Consider the following 20,800-nt stretch of genomic DNA (forward strand, 5'->3'; position numbering starts at 1 on the left):
TGTGGGCTTCAAAATTTAAGGGATTGGACAAATGAGGGTAGTTTGATCGCCATGGCAGCAGCGGGGTGAAGCCACAGGCTTCAAGAATCCAGACAGGGAAAAGAATATGACAGGACGGAAGTTCGAGCGCACTCTACTTCCGATTAGTCATTTGTACCCCAGGTACCATAGTACGAGTTGTGGTTTCAGCTTCGACAGGAGCAGCTTTTGGCAGTCTGGAAGTGGCCGGGAGGGATGTAGGGGGTTGGCTCATCCAGAATCCTACCGAGGGGCTGGATTCATGTCTCCGGCAAGCACAGGCCGGCCAGTGAATGTTGAAGCTAAATTATTTGATCCAATTTTCAGCGCGATAGTCCCCCTGATGCTCAGTGCTTAATATGCTGATCATAGTCCAAGACCAAGGTAAATACCTGCGCCTGATATTAGACATACATACTGTATTTGTGCTATTCTGCATTGAGTTCGCTATCGGAGTAATATTCTATATAAAAGTCGTAATAAAATACTATATCAAAGTCTCTCTCTAAGGATTGATATTTATTCAAGAGGGTTAGAGGGTATCCCTTGCTAAATACAGTACGTATAATCCCCGCTGTGTTCTCTGCCCTAGCTATAGAGCTAGCTTATCCAAACCCTACTTTAATACTCCCACTTAAGCTAGATAATAAAAGCTATTTTGGCTACATATCAAGAGGTTAGGGTACCCTAGTACACACATATCTAGAGGGGGGACTAAAAGCTCAACAGAAAAAAAAACACCAACAATAGTATCAATAATACAGATTATACACCCAGTCCATTCAAAGATCAACAGTACACTCAGACAGACTAAGGTTTATAGTCCAACTGTTGGCTTTGTATATAGTTAAGTTTTCCTGCCATTACTGCTCCTGGCAGACAATCTTTCTTTTTCTCCTCTTTAGCTGGTATTTTATAATCTCACTTTAGATACCCAGCTTGTTTCTATCCCCAGCAAACTCCAGCTTTCTTGCTATAAGTATAGAAGACCTAGGATTTTACCAACTTAACTGCTAATAGAGCCTTACGCCGGCTCTTGTTAACTAAGGTATTCTGGATCCGATAGATTGTCAGCTTCCAGCCCTACTGTTTCTTATACTGGATCCAGCTGGCTCAGTTATTAAAAACACTCTATATACTGATAATAAAAAGGTTGAACTCTAAGTCCTCTGGATGGCTTCCTCTAATAAATATAAGCCTAGCTACCAGATCCCTCTGTCTGTCAAGATAAGCCCCTGCCTCCGCAAAGCTCTCAGCCCTTATAGCCGTAAGCTGTAGTAGCAGGGCCCCCTTTCTGTGTGTTATATGCCCGTTATAGCGCCGGATCAATACCTCCAACACCTCCGTGCCTGTCTTTTACAGGCTTATCACTGCAGTTGCTTCTTGCTTTATACAGCTCTGTATCTCTAACAGCAGCTTGCCCTCGCCAGCTCGGCTGAGGATCACAACTTCCACCCAGACGGCTCTATATAGTTCGTTGGTGGGAGAGGTCTTTAGTGCAGACCACCACACCCGTCCTTAGGGTATGGGGCTAGAGGGATAAGGGATAAGAAAAGGCATCAGAAAAGCTGATTCAGCAGCAGAAAGAGTCAGGAAAAATAACCACTTAATCACTTACCCCAGGGGAGATGCACAGAAGATCGACGCATAGTCATCTTGGATAGTCACCTGAAGCTGCATCAGAATACGCGTATAGGGTCTGATAGGCATCGTAGTGACGGTCAAATTAGACTCAAATAAGTCTCTTAAAAATAAAGACAGCAAATTAATAGACTTGTTAGTCGTATCTAGACCTTACAGTCCTTCTGACTTTGAGGAAAGATCTCTGAAGAATTGAAAACGATGCCCTCAGCTCTGTATAGGCTCCAACCTTCCCTTTCAACCTCATTCGGACCACCCTAGAGAGAACCCTGCTAGCATCCAGCTATCTCAAGTGTTCCTAACCGCCTGTCACACTGTCTCCTGAGGGTAAGAGGCACTAAGAGCAATTAATCAATTGCTTCGGAATATCTTTAGGAAGAAGAAAAAGGAAATTAACGATAAGAGCTGCTTCGACAGCTATAGTAAATAAGTGTACTGAGACCGAAGGGATTATATTAATTAAAGAACGGAAAATTCATACCGTCTTAGTTTTTAGGCAGACTCAAACCCTTAAGCAGGGACTGCCTAAGCTAGCCACAAGCCCCCCGTACCATATTAAACTCTAGGTGGACTGTTGGTCCTATCACAATAGCGAGCTGTAGAGCTGCCTCTTCCATACAGGCCGGTCTTTAAGCTTCTTCGAATACAGACTCTTCGGCAGCCTTATCTTAAAGCCCTTAAGATGTCGGGCCCTTTGGGCTATCGGCCGATCGTCAGCTTTCTCAGATACCGTCAGGGCAGGGGACCTTGTTGGGGCTCTAGCCGGAGCCCTAGCCTTCCTAGGCTCCCTTTGATCCTTTGTCTATTCCTTTCTTTTGGCAGACGATATTTCAGAGACCTGCTTTGCTTACTGGGACTTTTTTCTTTCTTGCCAATGCCTTTAGCTCCTGTAGCCGCTATTCGAAGTGCTGGGTCTGCTGCTAGATAGGAGTATCCGCATTAGGATTGTAATTGTCGTCGTTTTTGTCGTTGTTATTGTTATCGGTATTATTAGGATCAGACCCTTTGAGTTGGACAACTTTATTTCCTTCTTCTGGATGCCCAGCTTCCTGCTCGATTCTGCCCTCGCGGACACCTTAAGCCATAACATCAGGCCTGCTGATACCAGACATCCTGAAAAGCCTCAGCTAGGGCAGCCTCAAGCTGCCTTTACCGGGTCTTAGCCTCTTATCTTGGCAACCTCTCTTTCTGCAGTAGCCGCTCAAGAGACTTTTGTAAGGAGAGGTTATTTTCTGGACAATTTAGAACATTTATGCCGATATGACGGTGAGATAACCGGGCTTATAATCTATCAAAGTCTCTCTCTAAGGATCGGTATTTTATTCAAGAGGGTTAGAGGGAATCCCCTGCTAAATACAGTGCGTGCGTTCACCGCTGCCCTCTCTGTCCTAGCTGTGGGTGTTGGTGGACCTGACTGTCCGACCCTTGTTCCGACTTGTCCCGTATTTTGCCTGAGATGCTAGGCACGTAGCGACAGAGCTGATCCCCCCTGAGACACACCCACCGTCTGTCACGCATAGCTAACCCCCTAGTCATCATCATCCAGTTCATCCGCTCCTGGCATCGTCCCTTTCATTCCACTAGTAGGGCTAGCTTGTATGCTACTTCCCTTAACCGAGACTAACCCCTGAGAACCATGCTTTTTGTGCTCTTGATGTCACGGGAGCTGAAACCGACACGAAATCCGAAAGATCCCTTGGGGACGACCCAATCCTGAGCCTTGACATCCCAAAAGCTAACATCTCGGCGCTGCAGCTCGAAGACAATGTTCTTCGACTCTCCCGGTTCCAAGAAGACCTTCTCAAACCCTCGAAGCACGTGAAGGGGGGTCCCGGCTGGGGTGCTACTCTGCGGAAAAGACACGTACAGTTGTGGAACTGTGGCGCCTGCGATGGAGCCCGTATTGGTGACTTTGGAACGGACCTTGATAACTGTCTCCCAGAGCTTGGGATTGCCGCCAGGACTGGACACCTTGGTCTTCGGAGGTCTAGCTGTAAGTGTGGAGACAAGCTTCTCTACCTTCACCTGGCGTTGCAGCTCAAAAGTGGTGTAGCTCAGGCCGAACCCAAACTCGTAGAGAGGATCGATGTCGTTTGCATCCAGGTGGCGGTAGTCAATAAACTGCCCCTCGGTAAAGTCGGATTGCCATGCGTCAGGGCTAGTAACCTCTGCGTTGGTGAGATTGACAATAGGAATGTCGTAGTCACTCGCGTTGGCGGGAATTGAATACGGAAGCTTTGCAGAAGGATTGACATTACCCCACAAAATGTCCACGATGGAGTTGCCTGATTCTTGTCCTGGGAGATGAGCTGCAATAATGGCGGTGACGTTCTCATTCTCAGCCCACGGCATTGTGTTGATACCGGCAGAGTGCGTGATGACGATTGTGTTTGGGCATCTCTTGGCGACATTCTCGACGACGAGGGTTGAATTCCAGTCTGCCTCATACTCAGTACGGTCCCACCCCTCAGATGCATAGGTGCCAAGGAAGACAAGGCAGACTTCTGGGGTGGGATATAGGCCGATGAAAGTATTAGCTGCGAGGACTTTGTTATGAATGATGTGTTGCAGTCGAGCACCAATCTTCGCGGCCTGCGCTCGCACTGCCTCCAAAGGCGAGACTAGATAGACGTGACGGCCGGTTCCCGAGCCACCGCCAATATCAACAGTGCCAATTTCATAGGCATCGGTATAGGTGAGTCCATCCGTAGGGTCGGCTGCATCGTTGCCGAAAACTCCGATGGACTTGGGCGACTTGAGCGGTAGCACCGAGTTGGTGTTCTTCAGCAAAACGGTGCCCTCGGATGCCATCTGGCGGATAAAGACTGCATGATCACCTTGAACATCTCGACTGGGAATGTCCACATTTCCAATTGACAATCCAACCGTCGCAGCCAAAGTGAGAATGAGCGAGGGATCGACCGTGGGGAAGTCTGCGCTGTCTTGACCGAGCAAGTAGTACGGGGCCATGATTTTCCGAATCATGTCGTCGATCCGTTTTTGCGACACGGTGCCTTCGTTCAAATACTTTGTGATGTTGCCGCCCCAGTAGCTGGCTCCCGTTGCCAATGAACTGGCGTCAAGGACTCCAGGCATATTCAGATCAAGGCCGGCATTGATAGACTTGACTCCTGAATGTGTCGCAAACCAGTCTGACATGACGTATCCCTTGAAACCAAGTTCGTCCCTGAGGATATCCTTCAGTATGAAGTCGTTTTCGCACGCGTAGGTTTGGTTAACGCGGTTGTAGCTGCACATGAAGCTCGCGACGCCGGCTTTGACAGAATCTGCAAACGGCCACAGATACAGCTCGTGAAGAGTTCTGTCATCAATATTGGAGGAGATGGCATCAATCTCGGTTCCGTCTGCGTCGAAGGTATTTGATCGTTGAGTCTCTTGCTCGTTTCCGATGTAGTGCTTGGCGCATGCTTGAACCCCAACGGACTGAATGCCTTGGATGGTGCTTTCCATGGCTCGGCCTGTGAGATACGGATCCGGGGAGAATCCCTCCCAATTCCTCCCTCCGAGAGCATGGCGTCCAAGTGGTCCGGCAACAGGACTAAAGCAAAACACGTTTAGCCAGAGTACGGATGGGCAAGGCGTGCATTTCACTCACCCTAAGAGGACATGGCCACCCTTGCCTCTGAATTCTTCACCCAATGCCTTGCCTCTTGCAAAGATAAGATCTTTGTCCCATGTTGCAGCTGCTGTTAAACCGCTAGGGAAAATGCTGACAAGATCTGCACGGTTGAGAGCTTGGGGGCCATCAAGGAGGCAGAGCCCTCGGAAACCCAGTCTTTCAATAGGAACGATGTTGCCAATGCACCCACTGCTACTAAGATCAAGGGTTCCAGTAATCATGCCGATCTTTTCTGACGGATTGAGTTGCGAAACAAATTTGTCGGCTTTTTTAAATGCTGCCTGCCAAGCTTTGTTATCTAGTCCCGATGCATCTTCTTTTGAGTTAGTGGTGAAACACAGTGATGTCAACTCAGTCACTTACCAATGCTGGCGCTTCGCGCCAGTCCAGCGCTGTAAACGACAAGAGAGAAGATCTTCAGCAACATTGTGATTTGACTTTCAAAGATGTTTTTATTTCTGTCTGTGCTCATTAAATTTCTGTCTCCAACGTCTCTTATTTATGTGTCCAACGGCGCTGTTAATTTCCAAGTTGATGAAAGGTAGCAGCCACATCCAGACCTCTCTAAGTCAGCTTGCCAAGAAACTAAACAATTCAATCATATGAGGGATATCCTGATGATTCCAAGAAGGCCCGAGCGGAAGTAAACCGGATATCGGCATGTAACCTCGTTTGTAAGTAAGGGTTTAGCTCATCAGTGTGTTCCCGGTCCTTTTCTAGCACCGAGGAAACTGCGCTGCACGAGAGCCTATTCAGAAGGGTAAACTAAAGCGAAAAGCATTCCATTTGCTGGGACATGTCTAATTTTCCGATCATGCGGACGAACACTGCGTGATACTTCGGGCCGTTTCCACGATTTCGACACTTCCCCGCACTCCGACGACGAGACATCGCAGCAATCACTCCACCAAACAAGCTCTTTATGGAGAAAACTCCGATCGTCTGGGGTAGCGGATGATCAGACAGACAGACCCCAGTTCATGCACAAGGGGACAATCCCACAGCGCGCTATCGATTGCCGAAAAGTCGGACCGATCTCCACAACCAGACACACTCGTAAAGAGTCAGGTGCGCGTATCAATACGCGTATTCCGTTTAGTCGGGATATCTCTTCCCGAGTATGTGTGATCATGAACTACGATGCAACGTGGGGCTTAGGGCTAGCAAGGATTGGGCGTGTTGTTGGGGACATGAACGGCTGGGCTTGAGCAAGCTGCCTGGGTATCTTAGCCCGAGATGCTAGCTTTCCGTTGAACCAGTGTATTCCAGTTGCTGAGCTGACTCGCATGGTAACGGAGTCGAGGGACGCATTCTCTGTAATTTCTCATTGGGATGGAGATAGGAAGAGACGATAGGATGTGGAGAAAACTCAGATCCAAGGTCCGTTCAGCCGGTATCACGCCTTCAGTGATGCGTAGACTAGACTGCATATCCATCAAGTCGTATGATAATCTCAAGCGTATTCACTCTTTCCCGTGTACTCCATCTGCTAGTCGTCACATTCATCCTGTCTCTAGCTCGGCGTAATTCCGGAAGGTAATGAATACCATCACCCTTTGGTCTGGCTGCATGTAACTAAACCCATTCGAACGCAGCCATCTCGCTTTCACTCCGGCAATATCCCCGCAGGGTGTAGTTCAAGTTCTTAATCATGTGGTAAGTCAGCGATGACATTCGTATGCTACGTTCGGTCGTGTGAAAGTTGGCCATTTTGGGGATAAGGCTGCAGTTAGTGCTACTTCAATTGACGATTTTGGACTCTTCTGGAAGTACATAACCGTTTTTGCAGCTGTTGAAGCAGACCCTCTATGAGAGCTAGTTAATAGTGCAAAAGTAATCGGAAACCATGTTATCGCTCTCGCCATAGTAGTCATCTAAGAATTTTCAACATTATACACATAATATCGTGGGGTGCATTACCCCTTTGGAGGGTTGTCGATGACCGCTGGAGACGTTTTCTATGACTAGGTTAGCATACATATCCTGTTTACTACCGTTTTGGGATCATCGAGGCCGAGACCTGTCGTCATTCCAAAAGTTCAACCATTATGTATCTGTTGCATCTAGCAGATGGAAATGATTATATGTGTGAGAAGCTCTTGACATTCTTCCTATCTGAATGAGGGTCTTTGGATCCGGTCAGTCTTATAGACTAAGAGACTGACGATGACCTCGGATGACCTCGGACAGCCGAGAGGCTCCGGATCCGTCGGAGTCTTTGGCTTCAACTAGCTATTGATAAAATCAATGAAAGGTTAGGACTAGGGCTTATTCTGATGAAGAGGCCTGTGATGAGGCAAGTGACGATGGACGCCCGTGATGACAGAGGAAAAGCTTCACTTCCGTCATAACCGCAGAAATCCGATATCCCGAAATCCTGATACATGTGACAGTATCACATCCCACAGGGTTAAGTGTATCATTGGCCGCAGGGAAGCAATGTGGGATGTCACTATTTCAATACGGGAAGGCACCCCGGATGGCAATGAGTTACAGGCAAACGCTGGATGCTATCGGGTGCGAAGGAAGAACGGACGGCTGCGCTGCAATGTTGAGCGCCTTCAGTTAGTGTTTAGACTGAAGTGCCAACCTAACAGTGCACAATCCTGAACTGTGCCCCAAAATCATCTGTTAGTAAATTCGGGCTTGTCAGACAGCGACTGGTAGTGAAAGTCGAGCGTATTTCGCCATGGAATAGTCTCGCCCCTCCAGTTAACGAAAGACCCAGTATACTTGATACTGAAATTCTCTATCACATTCTACATTCCCTCGATGCACTCGTTCATGTCGTCGCGCGAACGGAAGCTGGACAGGCGGGTCGGCTGGTAGCCCGGATACAGAGCGACAACAGCAATGTTATCGCCATTGCTCTCGAACTCTGCTGCCATGGTGTGGATAACAACGTTGTCGCCGAGTCCATCTTGTTCAAGACCGACCCTGTGACGCCGACCTCTCGTGGCGTCTCTCTTGCCGCCGACTTTGTTGCCGAGCCCACCAGCGGCATTTCCAACGAGGCGATGGTACAGGCACAGGAATTGCCTGCCCCGGATAACTCATAAAAGAGCCAAACGCCGAGTCTTCTCTAACAGCCCCAACAGCTCCAACAGCCACGCCATTTTCTTGCCTATCCTCTTAACATCTTTTTATTTGTTTTATTAGTTGTATTGCTTGCGACTGCATTTCTAAGAGCTTCAAGCCTATCCTGTTGCTTGCAGCAGAAGAGCTTCAGATTCTTGTTGTCAGCTGTAATATACACGGACTGGCAACCTAATAGCATTAGGTTGATCCGATCCAGGTTGCTAAGCCAGGCAAATTAGACCTCAGATTCAGCCGGATTCGTAAAGTGCTAGACTCATTCCAGTGCTAAAAGGATGCTTGTGTTGAGACTAAGGAGATATAGTTGATGGCTTGTGACTTTATCTCCGGTTGTGATACTAGTTTAAGTTGGGCCTTTATGTCAATTACTCGGAAACGAAACCCAAGCACACCACACTCCATTTTCGTTTCTAGAGCTAATCTGGGGCAGCGAAACAGCGACAGGATGTCTGCCGCTAATAATAGCACATTCGGATTTGTGACGACAGCTGCGATTTGAAATGTTGGATTTAAGCAAGACATCTCGTTGGTTTTATACAACTAACGGCCCTCTGATTCCTGACTGTCATTCGTGAGGTCAATCACACCGTCATCTCCTGTCTTGTCGTCGTTCTCAGAACCAGGCCGAGACCCAGTGGCCTTGTTGGGAGGCGGGACCATCCGAGCAGTGTAAAACTCAGCCAGTCGCCTTGTCTCACTATCATCGCGCGCTGCCCCCCAATCAATCACCGGGATGTCAGAAGACAAGGTCACTTGAGGAGAAAATGGCGCGCGAGGCCGTTCTGGACCATCGTCGGGGAAAGAGAAAAGAGGTGCTTCGGGTGGTACTTTTCCCGTTGAGGTTCCGGGACTTGGGCTTCGGGAAATCTGCCCAATATTGGGCGTCTCAGAGTGACCACGAGACCCTGGACTCAAAGGCGTGTTTCCTGTAGGTGTGGTTACACTAGATGGTCCTGGAATGGCACTTTCAAATAACGGTGTGGAGCGTCCATCCCGCTTGTCCGGGGTATGGAGCAATTCCTCTGCCACTGTTTCTCTCGATGGCGACGCACTTGGTGGCTGAATTAGTGAATGGGTTTGTGAATGAGAGCGTGTACTTACTCGTGCGGGCTCCCCGCCACTGCAGATTTGGGAGACCTGGTAGTATTTGAATCCTGCCAGGTGCTATCATCAGAACCGTCCTCCACTGAGCCTGGGCTTTGAGCGGTCGAGTTGTTGCTATTTTCTGGTGTCTTTTGGCGCTGGCTCGTATGTAGCGTTTCAAGAGTAGTTCTCTGAGTCACAGTCGTCTGCCAGCTCGGTGTTAGAGCATCAAGTCTTTCCTTGATGATACGGTCCACCTCGTCAGCCAGTACTTGGCGCTCCGAAGTAACAATTTGTTGAACAAGCATGCCTAAAAATACTGGTGTGACCTTAGGATGCTTACTGTCATCGATTTCAACCGAAGAATGATTGTCCAAGAGATCTTGAACTATCGGTATAATCGACTGGCAGCGTGCCATAGTCTGCTCCTGACGGAGTAGTGCGGAGCTTGTCGCGAACATTCCAACTTGGCAATGTACATGTCTCCATTGCTCAAGGTAGGAAGACATCAGGGGCTTGAACACACGCATAGCCCAAGTGTGCGTGTTTTCAAGAATCGCTTGAAACATGATGATATCTTCGAGCTTGGCGACATCTCCCTCCCAAATAGCTCTCATTACCTATAAAATTTTGTTAGTCTAGATACCAGTGACATAGCAAGAAACTAGTCAAAGCCTTCGGTAATGCTAACTTACAGTGCCCTGCTTGCGCTTCTTCCACGCCACATCACCTGAATATTTCCTGCTCAAACAAGGAGCGTGGAAGTCTTCAGCATAGTATGTAATCCAAACTTTGACCTTTGATCCAATGGTTGTCACGGTTGGCATGGGAGGAATATGTGCGTGGCTGGGCAGCACCATGGCGTACCTGGCCGAGATCTGACTGAGCTTGACAGCGCATGCTGCGCCGTTTGCCGCCTGGCAGCTAACTGTCTCTTCTGATCCGCTGACTCCCTCCTTCTTGTGCTCAATAAGAAGCCAAGGATAGGAATTGAGGTTCGCCTCTTGAGGGGGTTTGTGGAAAACTCGAAAGGGTGTCGGTCGTAGTCCGAATGCGAATAGTTCTTTCAGGTTGGACCATGAAAATCCCCCCGCCAGCGAGTGCTCCTGAGCTAGATTCCATTGTCGACCTTCAGGGCTAGGCACCTTGGGAATCGCCTGCGTGGCGTCCATGTGATACATAGGTAAGTAGAAGGCGTAGTCCGGCTTGGGACACTTTGACCTCTCAAAGCTGCTGAGATCAGAATTATCATCAAGGCTACTGCCGAATAGTCCCCATGATTTGTTGGCTCCGCTGTATATAGATTAGCCATGATGCGTTGAATTGACGGCGCAGGGCTAAAACTTTACGCTGTAAATGCATCGTAGTAGTAATCACAGCGCGAAACCCTGCGTAATGAATATCAGCCGTAGGCGACTTGAAGCGGTCGGACCTAACATGCCTCCGTGAATCCTCCTCCGGTCTCAATCTACCAGCAAGTGGTTTAAAAAATGAATCTTTGAAAAAGCCTGCCCATGTGTCCTCCGAGTAACCGCCGTGGTGTATTCTGGACACTTCATGGAGAGTCTTGCGCGCTGCTGTCAAAGCAGGGTCAGTTTTCTGAGACTCTCCCTCTCCGCCTGTTGGGTGGACCTGAACCCCTCTTGGTCCGACAGTGTGATTGAGAATTAGGCAGGAGAAATCAAGCATGGATCTTCGTAAGGCCTCCACTTGCGGTGGATACAAAGCGGCTGGGGGATGGCTAGGGCGAATGTTCTCGTCATAGAAAATGGCATTCTGGCCCAGTTCCCAACGATCCCAAGTCATGTTGTAGGAGTATTTTGGTGAATGATAAAGCTAATCCGGAGTGCTATAGGGAAGGGGAAAAGTGAGGGAAATTGGTCGAGGGATTCCCCCCTCTTGTACCCATAGCCCGAAGGGTTGCATCTGTTGGTCGAAACGGGATGCGCGCAACCAACTGCATATCACCCCGGCTCCCGGTTTCAGCTCTGCTTCCTACCGATAAGAGCCTGATAATAGCCGAGAAGAGGCTAGTATCGATGATTCTAGAATCTGCAACAAGACAAAATAAGAAGGAACGGGTTCGGACCCCTGCGGTGTGCTGGAAGATACCTAGTATTTGGTTTTTTTAGCTCTACTCAATATCATCAGATATATCAAAGCCATACAGTAATCTCAAACAGTAGAGATAAACAATAAGTGCTACACCCAGCACCAGAAGAAACAGTAGCTGAACAATAAGGCTGTTGCCCACTGGTCTCTGCCTGAAGCTTCAATTCAACCCCTCTGACTTCAACCCTGCTGTCTGTAGACAATAGGGTCAGTCAACGACCCTATTGTCTGCAGTCAACGACCTTGAGATAGGAAGATACCTAGTATACAAGTGGGGAATGGCGAAGCGATGAACACAACGGGAGCTTCGCGAGGGGTGATGCACGGCAAGCCCTAGTGAATTGTGAGGCGCGTCTTTTACCCTGATATGTCGCTTTGTTGAACTACCGATATAGATTGAAGGACCAACATAGCAATATCATGTTCTTTCCATCATATAATACGAAAGATCAGCTTGGCTATTGCTTCATGTGTTGGTCGTCTGTGTGCTCAGCTTGAGCACAGCCTGCGCATTTTGCCTAAATAGATCAGCTTGGACTAGCTTGACGGGAGGATCTTTTCAACGCACAAGGCATTTCTGTGAACGGTCTCTAGTAACTGTATTGTAGCTATCTAGTCCAGATTGTCACGGGCCAGGGCCCATATCCTTGCGGCTGTGCCACAAGACGTACTAGATTTGTGCACACCAGGATGAAAAAGCGTTCCAGAGCTGAGGGGGCACTTAGGAAATTTTTTCTTTCTTCTTCATCTTTAATATCAATAGCATCCTAGACTAGATAGCTAGAATACAGCTACTAGAGGACGTCAAAATAACTCGAACGTGTAGGTAGCCCTCTCGTGACCGAGTTTTGTGGCACTTTGAGTACTTTGAACTGCCCTTGAGCTACCCTTGAGCTGTCCCTGAGCCGTCTCTAAGCTCTCTGAATGAGGAATTAGATGCTAAGTAACTTAGAAATCGTGCGCCGCAAGTTTGGGAACGCAGAACATGCAAAATAGTTCGTGTCGTTTACCAAGATTGCTGCATCGACCGTGTGTGCGGCCATTCCATCATAGCACGAGCTTATCGTGTAAGGTTACAGTTTGGACTGAGCCTTCGCAACAACTGCGTGAGCGCCACCACCTGTTCCAAACATTCTCCTCAGATCATCCGCCAACTCCTTTGGTCTCTCATGTGCCGCAAAATGACCACCATCTGGGTGGCTTTGCTCGAAAACAACCGGCCCTAACGTTCTCCCCCATGTCTTGGGTGGCACTACCAAGTCCTTGGGGAAGTAAGAGAGTCCTATTGGGACGCCGGGGACGTAGGCTGTTCCCTTCGCCACTTCTTCAACCTCGGCATGAGTAGCTTCGTAGTAAATCCGAATGCTTGCCTCCGGCCCGGCTGTGGAAAACTGATAGACAGAAATCCATGTCAAAATTTCGTCATCAGTCCATGGATAATTATCGGTCCAGTCATGGAGCTTCTCATAAATCCATGCCAAGACGGCGACGGGAGAATCGGATAGAGCGAATCCCAGGGTGGAGGGCTTAGTGCTTTGTTCCAAGTTATACCCAAAACCCTGATGTCGAAACCATTTTGTTCGAGCCAGTCCAGCCTTCTCAAAATCAGTGTATGGTAAAAAAGCATGCTTGATATACTGCAGTGGCGATTTAGAAAGCGACGGTGGCGTTGAGACGCGGACAAAATTGAGATGTGAAGCTAGACAGCTCTCAGGGTATTTAACGCCCAAGAGGCGAGTGATGATGAAGCCCCAGTCTCCGCCTTGGGTAACTGGACGATATTAGATACCAGATATTAATAGGTCTTGAACTTGGATTACGCACCATATTTATTATACCCAAGCTTCGCCATCAGCTTGTGCAACGATTCCGCGTACTGAGGGATACTGAAGCCCTTCTTTTTCACACCCTCCGAGAACCCAAAATTGGGCAATGATGGAGCTACAACATGGAACGAAGGCCCACCTTGGGATTCCGTGAGCAGGGGAAGGATTTTGAGGACTTCGAGAAAGCTTCCTGGCCCTGTGGAAAAGGTTAGCCCCTGCTTCGGTGAACTTGGGCCTCGAATACTCACAGCCATGACAGAACAGAAGCGGGATGCTGTCGGGCTTGCTACTCTTCTGGTGAACGAAATGGATTTGAAGGTCACCAAAACCGTCCACGGCAACGTCAGTCGTGAAGTGCGGGAATTGATTTAGCTTTTCCTCTTGCGCCCGCCAGTCAAAGCCATCTCTCCAGTACTCTGCCAACCGTTTTATGTCGCTTCGCGGAACACCATAATTCCAGTCGTCTGAGAAATCCACTTCTTCCGGAAAAGTCGTCAATGCGAGCTTTTCTTTCAGGGTATCAATCGCCGATTGTGGCACATTGATCTTGAAGGGCCGAATAGTATCAGACATTGTGGGATGCAGGTGCTGTTGGCAGATAGTTTAGGCTCAAATATATGGCGGTGAAAGAAAGATGCAAGAGGGAAGTAATGACAAATTCGTCATTCGGCATTTAAATAGAAACCTTGGGCAATTGATACATCATACTCCGCAATTACAAAGCTTAATCGATGCTCGATTACAAATCTACCTGTCTCAATACTGGTCCGTTCAATGTCGGTCAAAGGGCGTGATGCTACACCCGAGGCAGGCCAATGAACCAATGACGTAGGCTAGACTCATACCTAGTAAAATGCCGAAGGTCCAATATGTGCCCCGCTTATAAGCTGGCAATTTTTGCCCGGATTGCACCATTTTCGACCTCGGTATCTTGGACCATGCACCAATAGAAACGTGTAGATACGACGCCGAAATGAGGGGGTCACGGTGATAATAGCGGACAATCATCACCACCAAGGCGGGGCTACGGTATGATGATCAGGATGCTGGCTGACCAATTTAGGTAAAATAGCCTAACTAAAAATGCCGTAATGCATTGTTCAGGAGTGTCTCCTTAATAGCTGCCAGTACCAATGGTGTAGCTGATGTGGTACCAGGATGCACCATATGTGGATAAAAAGCAAGTTGAGCTCGATTAACTTGGTTGAATCGCCAAAGAAGGTACTTTGCCGCCCCGTTCACGTCATTTCCACCACTGTATTCCGGGAAGTAGTTGCTCAGAGGGTCCTTTGCTAGCTTTTGCTCAAACTCGGCAGTGTTGTTAAGCAGCAAGATAATCGATGTCCTCGAGAACGACGGCGAGTTAACAACCGCCTCGAATAGGACGAGGGACTCCATCATTATGGTTTGCGAGGTCTCTTCCAACGTCTCGTCCAGCACTGTTTCGTCGTACGAATCTAAGTCGACGACGAAGACGATGGATGTAATGTTCTCAAAGTATTGCATCCACTTCTTTCTCTCACCTCTTTGCCCCCCGACGTCGATCATACAGATGCTGAGCTGGTCCGTCTGTAACCAGGTTTCGGATACACCGTTGGTTTTGTTTCTGGCCCGAAGGAGGTCGATCTCAGTCGGAAGGTAGTTGGGCAATGATATTCTGCCTATTTCAGAAAAGAAGCTGCGTTTCTTATCAGCCTTGCTCAACGATCAATGAAAGGGCAATGAGAACAAACTATTCTGCGGAGTGTGGAAGGTAAAATTCAGTGCATCGACCCATGAGTTCTGGGTAGTATGGGCTTTCTAGAATCTTCTCCATGGCAACCCTAAATCTTGGGTCCAGCCCGGTAGATGTCGAGCTTGAATCGTAAACATAGGTCACTATGAAGTCCGCGTCTTCCCAGATTTTGTCTGATTCCGGGGCGACTTCCAACTGTCGCATCGCAGTGACCAGCGCCTTTGCAGAGTCGCAGATATGCTTGAGAACTGTCAACCTGTCATTGTGTAGCTCATCCTCGGAGCGACCCTTCAGATGAGTCAGCTTCATCATCTCCAGAATATCTCGTCTTGAATCAGACCCAAGCAACAGGACTTGGCATTCGCGGCCTGGCCTCGTTGCATCTTCTTCAAGCAACCTATCAATAGCCTGTGACCTCTTGTTCGATTCAAGTGATGTGATGCTCCAAGGTCGGGGGGATGGCCGGGGTGGGGAAGATGTCTCGCTCCGATGCTCTTGAAGATTCGTTTCGGGTGGTCCCGTAACCCATCCTTGGTATATGCGTGAGATGAAATTCGTGCTGAATGGCAACTGCATCGACCATGTTGGGGAGTTTATCGAGGCGGCAGTATCCGGCGTCTTCGGCGACTTCGGCGTCTTCGGCGTCTTCGGAGGGTCTACATCTCGGTCCACGTTCAGCGACTCGCAGTCGCTTTCCATCTTGGTGAAGATACTTCGAGCCTGCGGCTGCTCAAGAATCCCCTTTTGTTCTGATGGCGTGGTCCTAAGACGAGTCAGATACGCCATATACCGGTACCGTGGGATGGTGTGTATCACTCACGTGTTGCACGCCGTAAGCAGAAGCGTGAATGCTTCTGTTTGTTGCCCAATCATGCGTTGAATATTCTCGAAATCTTTCCCATTCAATAGCAGCCGAAACTTGCTCGCGACATCAAGTTCATTTCCCGGCGTTATCTGGAACGAAGCCATCTCGGCATCGATCTTGTTGATCAACATTCGGCAGCAGGCCACACAGCGGTCCAGATCCATCACCACCTGATGATGGGGCTCCTCGGGAGTTGATTCTGCCCAGACATTGATGTCGTTGAGCGCGGTATTAAGAGCGACCAGCTGGCTGTCCAGATTGAGTACGGCTGGGTCTGCATCCTGAAATTGGCTCTGAAGCTCTCCGATTGTGTTGATTGTCTTCCCGAGGGCGTCGATGCTGTTTGCAACAGCACCAGCTGTGCTGAGAAGCGTTATCGGGTCTGCCATCTTCAGCGCGGCGTTGTATCCATTGAATCCGATGGAGGATGGAAGAGGGAGACTAACCTCACAGCGCTCACAGCGCCCGCTTCCAGATGGAACTAGAGAGAGGTCACATGCCGCCAGCCACAAAATGGTACATGGCTCCAACATTTGCCTAAATGCCAAGGCATGAATAAGCCTCCCTAGTATGTGAGAATTGAGATCTCTAGGAACTCGTTGTAAAAAGTACGTGCAATTTTAATTCCCCTCATTATTTCTTCATCGAGGGCGTTGTACGTATTGATCGGAAATAGCAAATTTTGATCGTCATCGCACCGAGTAGAGTAGGCCAAATGTTGATCAACATCGGACACTCCAACTCAGCTCACGGCTGAATCCGTTATCTATTTATGCGTTTACTATTCATTGTACATAATTAACGTTGGATTCACCAGCCTTGTTGTGGACGGGTGGAGAGGCAACTTAATTATTCACGGCCACAGTTCGAAAAGGTGTATTTAAAAACCAGCATCTGCTGACATGGCAATTTTCTCTGTAAAAACAGAAAGTTTCTCACTCAATAAAATATTTCGATAATTCCGATGACACTCAAATTTTACAGGATCAGAATTAATCCAACTCACGGCTATACGTAATCCTATCGCCGAGGACCCGGTCTTAACACTACTTTCCGGTATTACAGCAGCCATCGCCAGCCCTAATGGCCAAACTCGGCATATTCTGGCTATCGGCAGAAGGGTTTAAGCCCAATTCCTATTGGGTCCTCACTTTCCAATCCGCGACCTGGCGCTCTATGAAGCTCCTGTCACACTTTTGCCTATGCAGCACCGCAAACTCTTACTCCTCACGGTCGAGCACCACATGCACGCAGTGCCCCGTGTCATTCACCCACTCGTTGGATTCGTATAGATCCGAACACGACGGTCAGCTAGTGTGTGTGACACATCGGAAACCCACTAGACAAGTACAAGAAGAAGCAAATATCCTGCAGTGTCCGCACACCGGTCGACTACACTCAACACTTTTCTGAAACCTAGCCAATGGAAAGCAACGCCCGCACCAGGTTGAAACCTCAAATGCAGCTGCCCAGCTACGTGTTTCCAGTGCGCAACTGTGCATCTCCGCACCCAGCATGTGGCGGCCCTTGGCGCCCTTCACCGGTCCTAATCCAGCTCCCCGCATCCAGTTGAATGCGGGATGATCACAGACTGACTCCGTTAGCCTCATTGCCTTTCCCCGCCTCTTGAAATCCTGTGGCGGTTCAAGGTTTGCGGGGTTTGCAGCCATATAAATGTGCCAGAAGGCCCTCGCTGAATGATCAGGATATCCATAACCAAAATATTGTATACACAGAGAAAACCACCCCCAACAAGCATTCACCATGGTCATCGACGATAAGCATCAGCTTCCGTCCCACATGCAGCCCGTTCCGGGATCCGTCAACATCCCGATTGCCAAATTCCCCGCAACAGCAGGGCCAGCCGAGTCCGGCATCGGGGAGCTGGCAGAAACGATCATCACACGATTCAACAAGGGTCTAGCCAGCCGTGATTCAGCCGCCTTGTCGTCTCTCTTCGCTGCAGATGGGTTCTGGAGAGATCACCTGGCCCTCTCGTGGGCGTTCCGAACTGTCAGTGGGCGCCAAGGCGTGCAAGACTATTTGCAGAGCTCATTTGCCACCGAGAAAGGCCCGGTTCTGAAATCCATTACCCTTGATACGACGTCCCCAGCTCGTGTGCCTCAAAGTGGATTTTTGGACGCAGGTGCAGAGGTGCCAATTCTCGTCTTTAGTTTCACCCTTGAATCTACCGTCGGCGCTGGAAAGGGCGTGGCTCGTCTCATCCAAGATTCCCCGGGTACTTGGTCCATCTTCACTCTCTACACTGCTCTTCAGCAGCTCCATGGCCACGAAGAAAACATTTTCCATCGTCGACCGCAGGGCGTGCAGCATGGCGGCATGCCTGGAAGGAAAAATTGGGCTGAGGGCAGACAAGCGGACGCGGAGTACGAAGATGGGAGCAATCCTGTTGTGTTGATCCTAGGTGAGATCTATGTCACACATTTCCTCGACTGCTCTGTCGCTAATACTCTTTACCACGAAACCAGGTGCTGGACAAGCCGGCCTTACCATCGCAGCTCGACTGAAAGCGCTTGGTGTGAACGCGTTGATCATCGACAAATGCCAGCGGGTCGGAGATAACTGGAGAAAGCGGTACCATCAACTTGTTCTCCACGACCCAGTATGGTTTGATCATCTTCCCTACCTCAAATTCCCTCCACAGTGGCCCATCTTTACACCCAAAGATAAGCTGGCAGACTTTTTCGAGGCGTACGCTACTCTCCTGGAGCTCAACGTGTGGACTGGAGCGGACATTGACACAAGCAAATGGAACCCTGAAGCAAAGAATTGGACAGTTACTGTCAAGCGGCGGCTTGATTCCGGTGTCGAGACCAGAACCCTTCATCCACGGCACATCATTCAAGCCACTGGGCATTCGGGAAAAATGCATATGCCCGATATTAAAGGGCTTGACGATTTCCAAGGCGACCGAATCTGCCACTCTTCGGAGTTTGGTGGCGCCAAACATAACAGCAAGGGCAAGAGAGCTGTTGTTGTTGGTTGCTGCAACTCTGCGCACGATATTGCGCAGGATTTCCTTGAGAATGGATATCATGTAACCATGGTACAACGATCTACTACCTGCGTGATTACGTCCAAGTCCATTACGGACGGGCTAAAGCCCCTATACGCAGAGGGTGGACCAGAGGTTGATGACGCGGACCTTCTATTTCATAGCCTTCCTGTCCCGGTCTTGAAGGCTGTGCAAGTCGGTGTCACCGCCCTACAAAACCAATGGGATGACAACATTCTCCGGCGCCTTGAGGAGGTTGGCTTCAAGGTTGACAATGGCCCCGATGATGCTGGTCTGTTTATCAAGTACATGCAACGTGGGGGAGGCTATTACATCGATGTCGGTGCATCTCAACTCATCGCCGACGGAAAGATCAAGATCAAGCAGGGACAAGAACTTGAAGAGATTCTTCCGCGAGGATTGAAGTTTGCTGACGGCTCGGAACTCGAAGCCGACGAAATTGTCTTCGCAACAGGGTACGGCAACATGCGTACCCAGACCCGGCAGATCTTCGGAGACGAGGTGGCCGACTCGGTTGGTGATGTTTGGGGTTACAACGCAGAGGGCGAGACGAGGACCATTTGGCAGCGTACAGGCCACCCTGGCTTCTGGTTTCATGGAGGGAATCTGGCCCTGTGTCGTTACTACTCGAGACTACTTGCTTTGCAAATCAAAGCTCTGGAGGAGGGCATTTGTAACTAGGGCGATGCTTCATCTTCATCTGCATAAGTATCATGGGAGATGGAATAAACAAATCTGAGGCAAATGGCATCAGCCCGCCGTAGCCGCCGTAGCTGATGATGCAGTCCAATAATTTACATCGCACGAATCTCAGAAACCGTTGTTAGTCGAAAAACGCACAGAATATTAGTGTTGTGACCATTCTAACCTTCGTGGGCTAACACAACAGCTTAGGATCCATTACATATGGCTTCACGGTCGTGGACCGGGGGTTTCCGACTGCGACTGTCCTGCCTACGTCTTATCATCGCGTCTCTCATTGCCGAGAAACACGTTCGCTGTGGGGGTGGGTCGGTTGTCTGGGAACCAACAGAATGAGATAAGCCGTACAGGAGCATGACACCGTCTCGATATGTGCAGCGAATTAATGACACATTGAAACCGGCAATCCGTGCGTAAATTTCTTGGTCTTCGTGTGCGTGCATGGTGCGGTTCGCATTTATGCATTTCATGCCGTAATCAGCCGTGCAGTTCGTTTGGTTTTTCTGCTTGTGCTGCAGCGTCGTCGTTCCCTTTCTGTCTTTTTGGTGTGGTTTGGGTAGGTTCTACCATTTGTGGCCAAAAAGTCTATCGTATTTATTCTGCCGGGCATCCATCTTCGTGTTTCGAGTCTTGTCAGAGTAGTGTCTTGAGTGATCTCTGAAAGCACCGTGGTCGGGCACTCAGAAGCCAGGGATTTGAAACTAGCTGAAAATGCATCTTGACTGAAATGTATTCCACCATCCTGACATGAGTAACTCTCGGGACGGACCCACTCGAGAAGTGTGGGAAGAAAATAAGGAGGCGATTCGACAGCTGTGTCTTGAAAGAAATCCGGCGGATGGTAAAAAGCTGACGCACAAAGAAGTACTCAAGCGGATCGAAGGCCGAGGGATATTTGCGACGTTTGCAACCCCAAACCCAAGTCACTCGTTCGTCATGCTGATAGGTTCTGCCCAGCCCATCCCAGCTCCAACATCGCCTCAAGGTGTGGAACTTCCGACACAATGTTCCGGCAAGTGCTTGGTTATATATAGACCACCGAATC

The 20,800-nt window shown here is 49.1% G+C and overlaps 6 protein-coding genes across 6 annotated transcripts; 2 read left to right on the forward strand and 4 right to left on the reverse strand.

Moving 5' to 3' along the window:
• Nucleotides 1-2,990: 2,990 nt before the first annotated feature.
• Nucleotides 2,991-5,726, reverse strand: BGZ61DRAFT_551944 (glycosyl hydrolase family 3 N terminal domain-containing protein; the record flags this gene model as incomplete). Its single annotated transcript, XM_046255515.1, has 3 exons — nt 2,991-5,218; nt 5,276-5,597; nt 5,663-5,726. The coding sequence occupies 3 exons, from the start codon at nt 5,724-5,726 to the stop codon at nt 3,280-3,282; spliced, it is 2,325 nt and encodes a 774-aa protein (XP_046100818.1). The 3' UTR covers nt 2,991-3,279.
• Nucleotides 5,727-7,618: 1,892 nt separating this feature from the next.
• Nucleotides 7,619-8,358, forward strand: BGZ61DRAFT_481416 (uncharacterized protein; the record flags this gene model as incomplete). Its single annotated transcript, XM_046249286.1, has 2 exons — nt 7,619-7,863; nt 7,935-8,358. 2 exons carry the CDS (start codon nt 7,619-7,621, stop codon nt 8,356-8,358), a joined length of 669 nt encoding a protein of 222 aa, XP_046100819.1.
• Nucleotides 8,359-9,492: 1,134 nt separating this feature from the next.
• BGZ61DRAFT_359296 (uncharacterized protein) lies at nt 9,493-11,284 on the reverse strand (the record flags this gene model as incomplete). Its single annotated transcript, XM_046241062.1, has 4 exons — nt 9,493-10,098; nt 10,174-10,771; nt 10,828-10,866; nt 10,911-11,284. 4 exons carry the CDS (start codon nt 11,282-11,284, stop codon nt 9,493-9,495), a joined length of 1,617 nt encoding a protein of 538 aa, XP_046100820.1.
• Nucleotides 11,285-12,227: 943 nt separating this feature from the next.
• Nucleotides 12,228-14,038, reverse strand: BGZ61DRAFT_508215 (Alpha/Beta hydrolase protein). The gene is made up of 3 exons (XM_046251949.1): nt 13,665-14,038; nt 13,415-13,612; nt 12,228-13,361 (listed from the first exon to the last, which is right to left on the reverse strand). The coding sequence occupies exons 1-3, from the start codon at nt 13,987-13,989 to the stop codon at nt 12,664-12,666; spliced, it is 1,221 nt and encodes a 406-aa protein (XP_046100821.1). The 5' UTR covers nt 13,990-14,038; the 3' UTR covers nt 12,228-12,663.
• A 455-nt stretch (nt 14,039-14,493) lies between these two features.
• Nucleotides 14,494-15,727, reverse strand: BGZ61DRAFT_359432 (guanine nucleotide-binding protein alpha-3 subunit; the record flags this gene model as incomplete). The annotated part of the gene is made up of 2 exons (XM_046241079.1): nt 14,494-15,094; nt 15,150-15,727. The coding sequence occupies 2 exons, from the start codon at nt 15,725-15,727 to the stop codon at nt 14,494-14,496; spliced, it is 1,179 nt and encodes a 392-aa protein (XP_046100822.1).
• Nucleotides 15,728-17,732: 2,005 nt separating this feature from the next.
• BGZ61DRAFT_426152 (uncharacterized protein) lies at nt 17,733-19,858 on the forward strand. Its single transcript, XM_046243672.1, has 2 exons — nt 17,733-18,441; nt 18,506-19,858. Exons 1-2 carry the CDS (start codon nt 17,781-17,783, stop codon nt 19,732-19,734), a joined length of 1,890 nt encoding a protein of 629 aa, XP_046100823.1. The 5' UTR covers nt 17,733-17,780; the 3' UTR covers nt 19,735-19,858.
• The last annotated feature ends 942 nt before the right edge of the window (nt 19,859-20,800 follow it).

Source organism: Ilyonectria robusta, assembly GCF_021365365.1.
Source record: "Ilyonectria robusta strain PMI_751 chromosome Unknown BGZ61scaffold_18, whole genome shotgun sequence".
Classification (NCBI taxonomy): domain Eukaryota; kingdom Fungi; phylum Ascomycota; class Sordariomycetes; order Hypocreales; family Nectriaceae; genus Ilyonectria; species Ilyonectria robusta.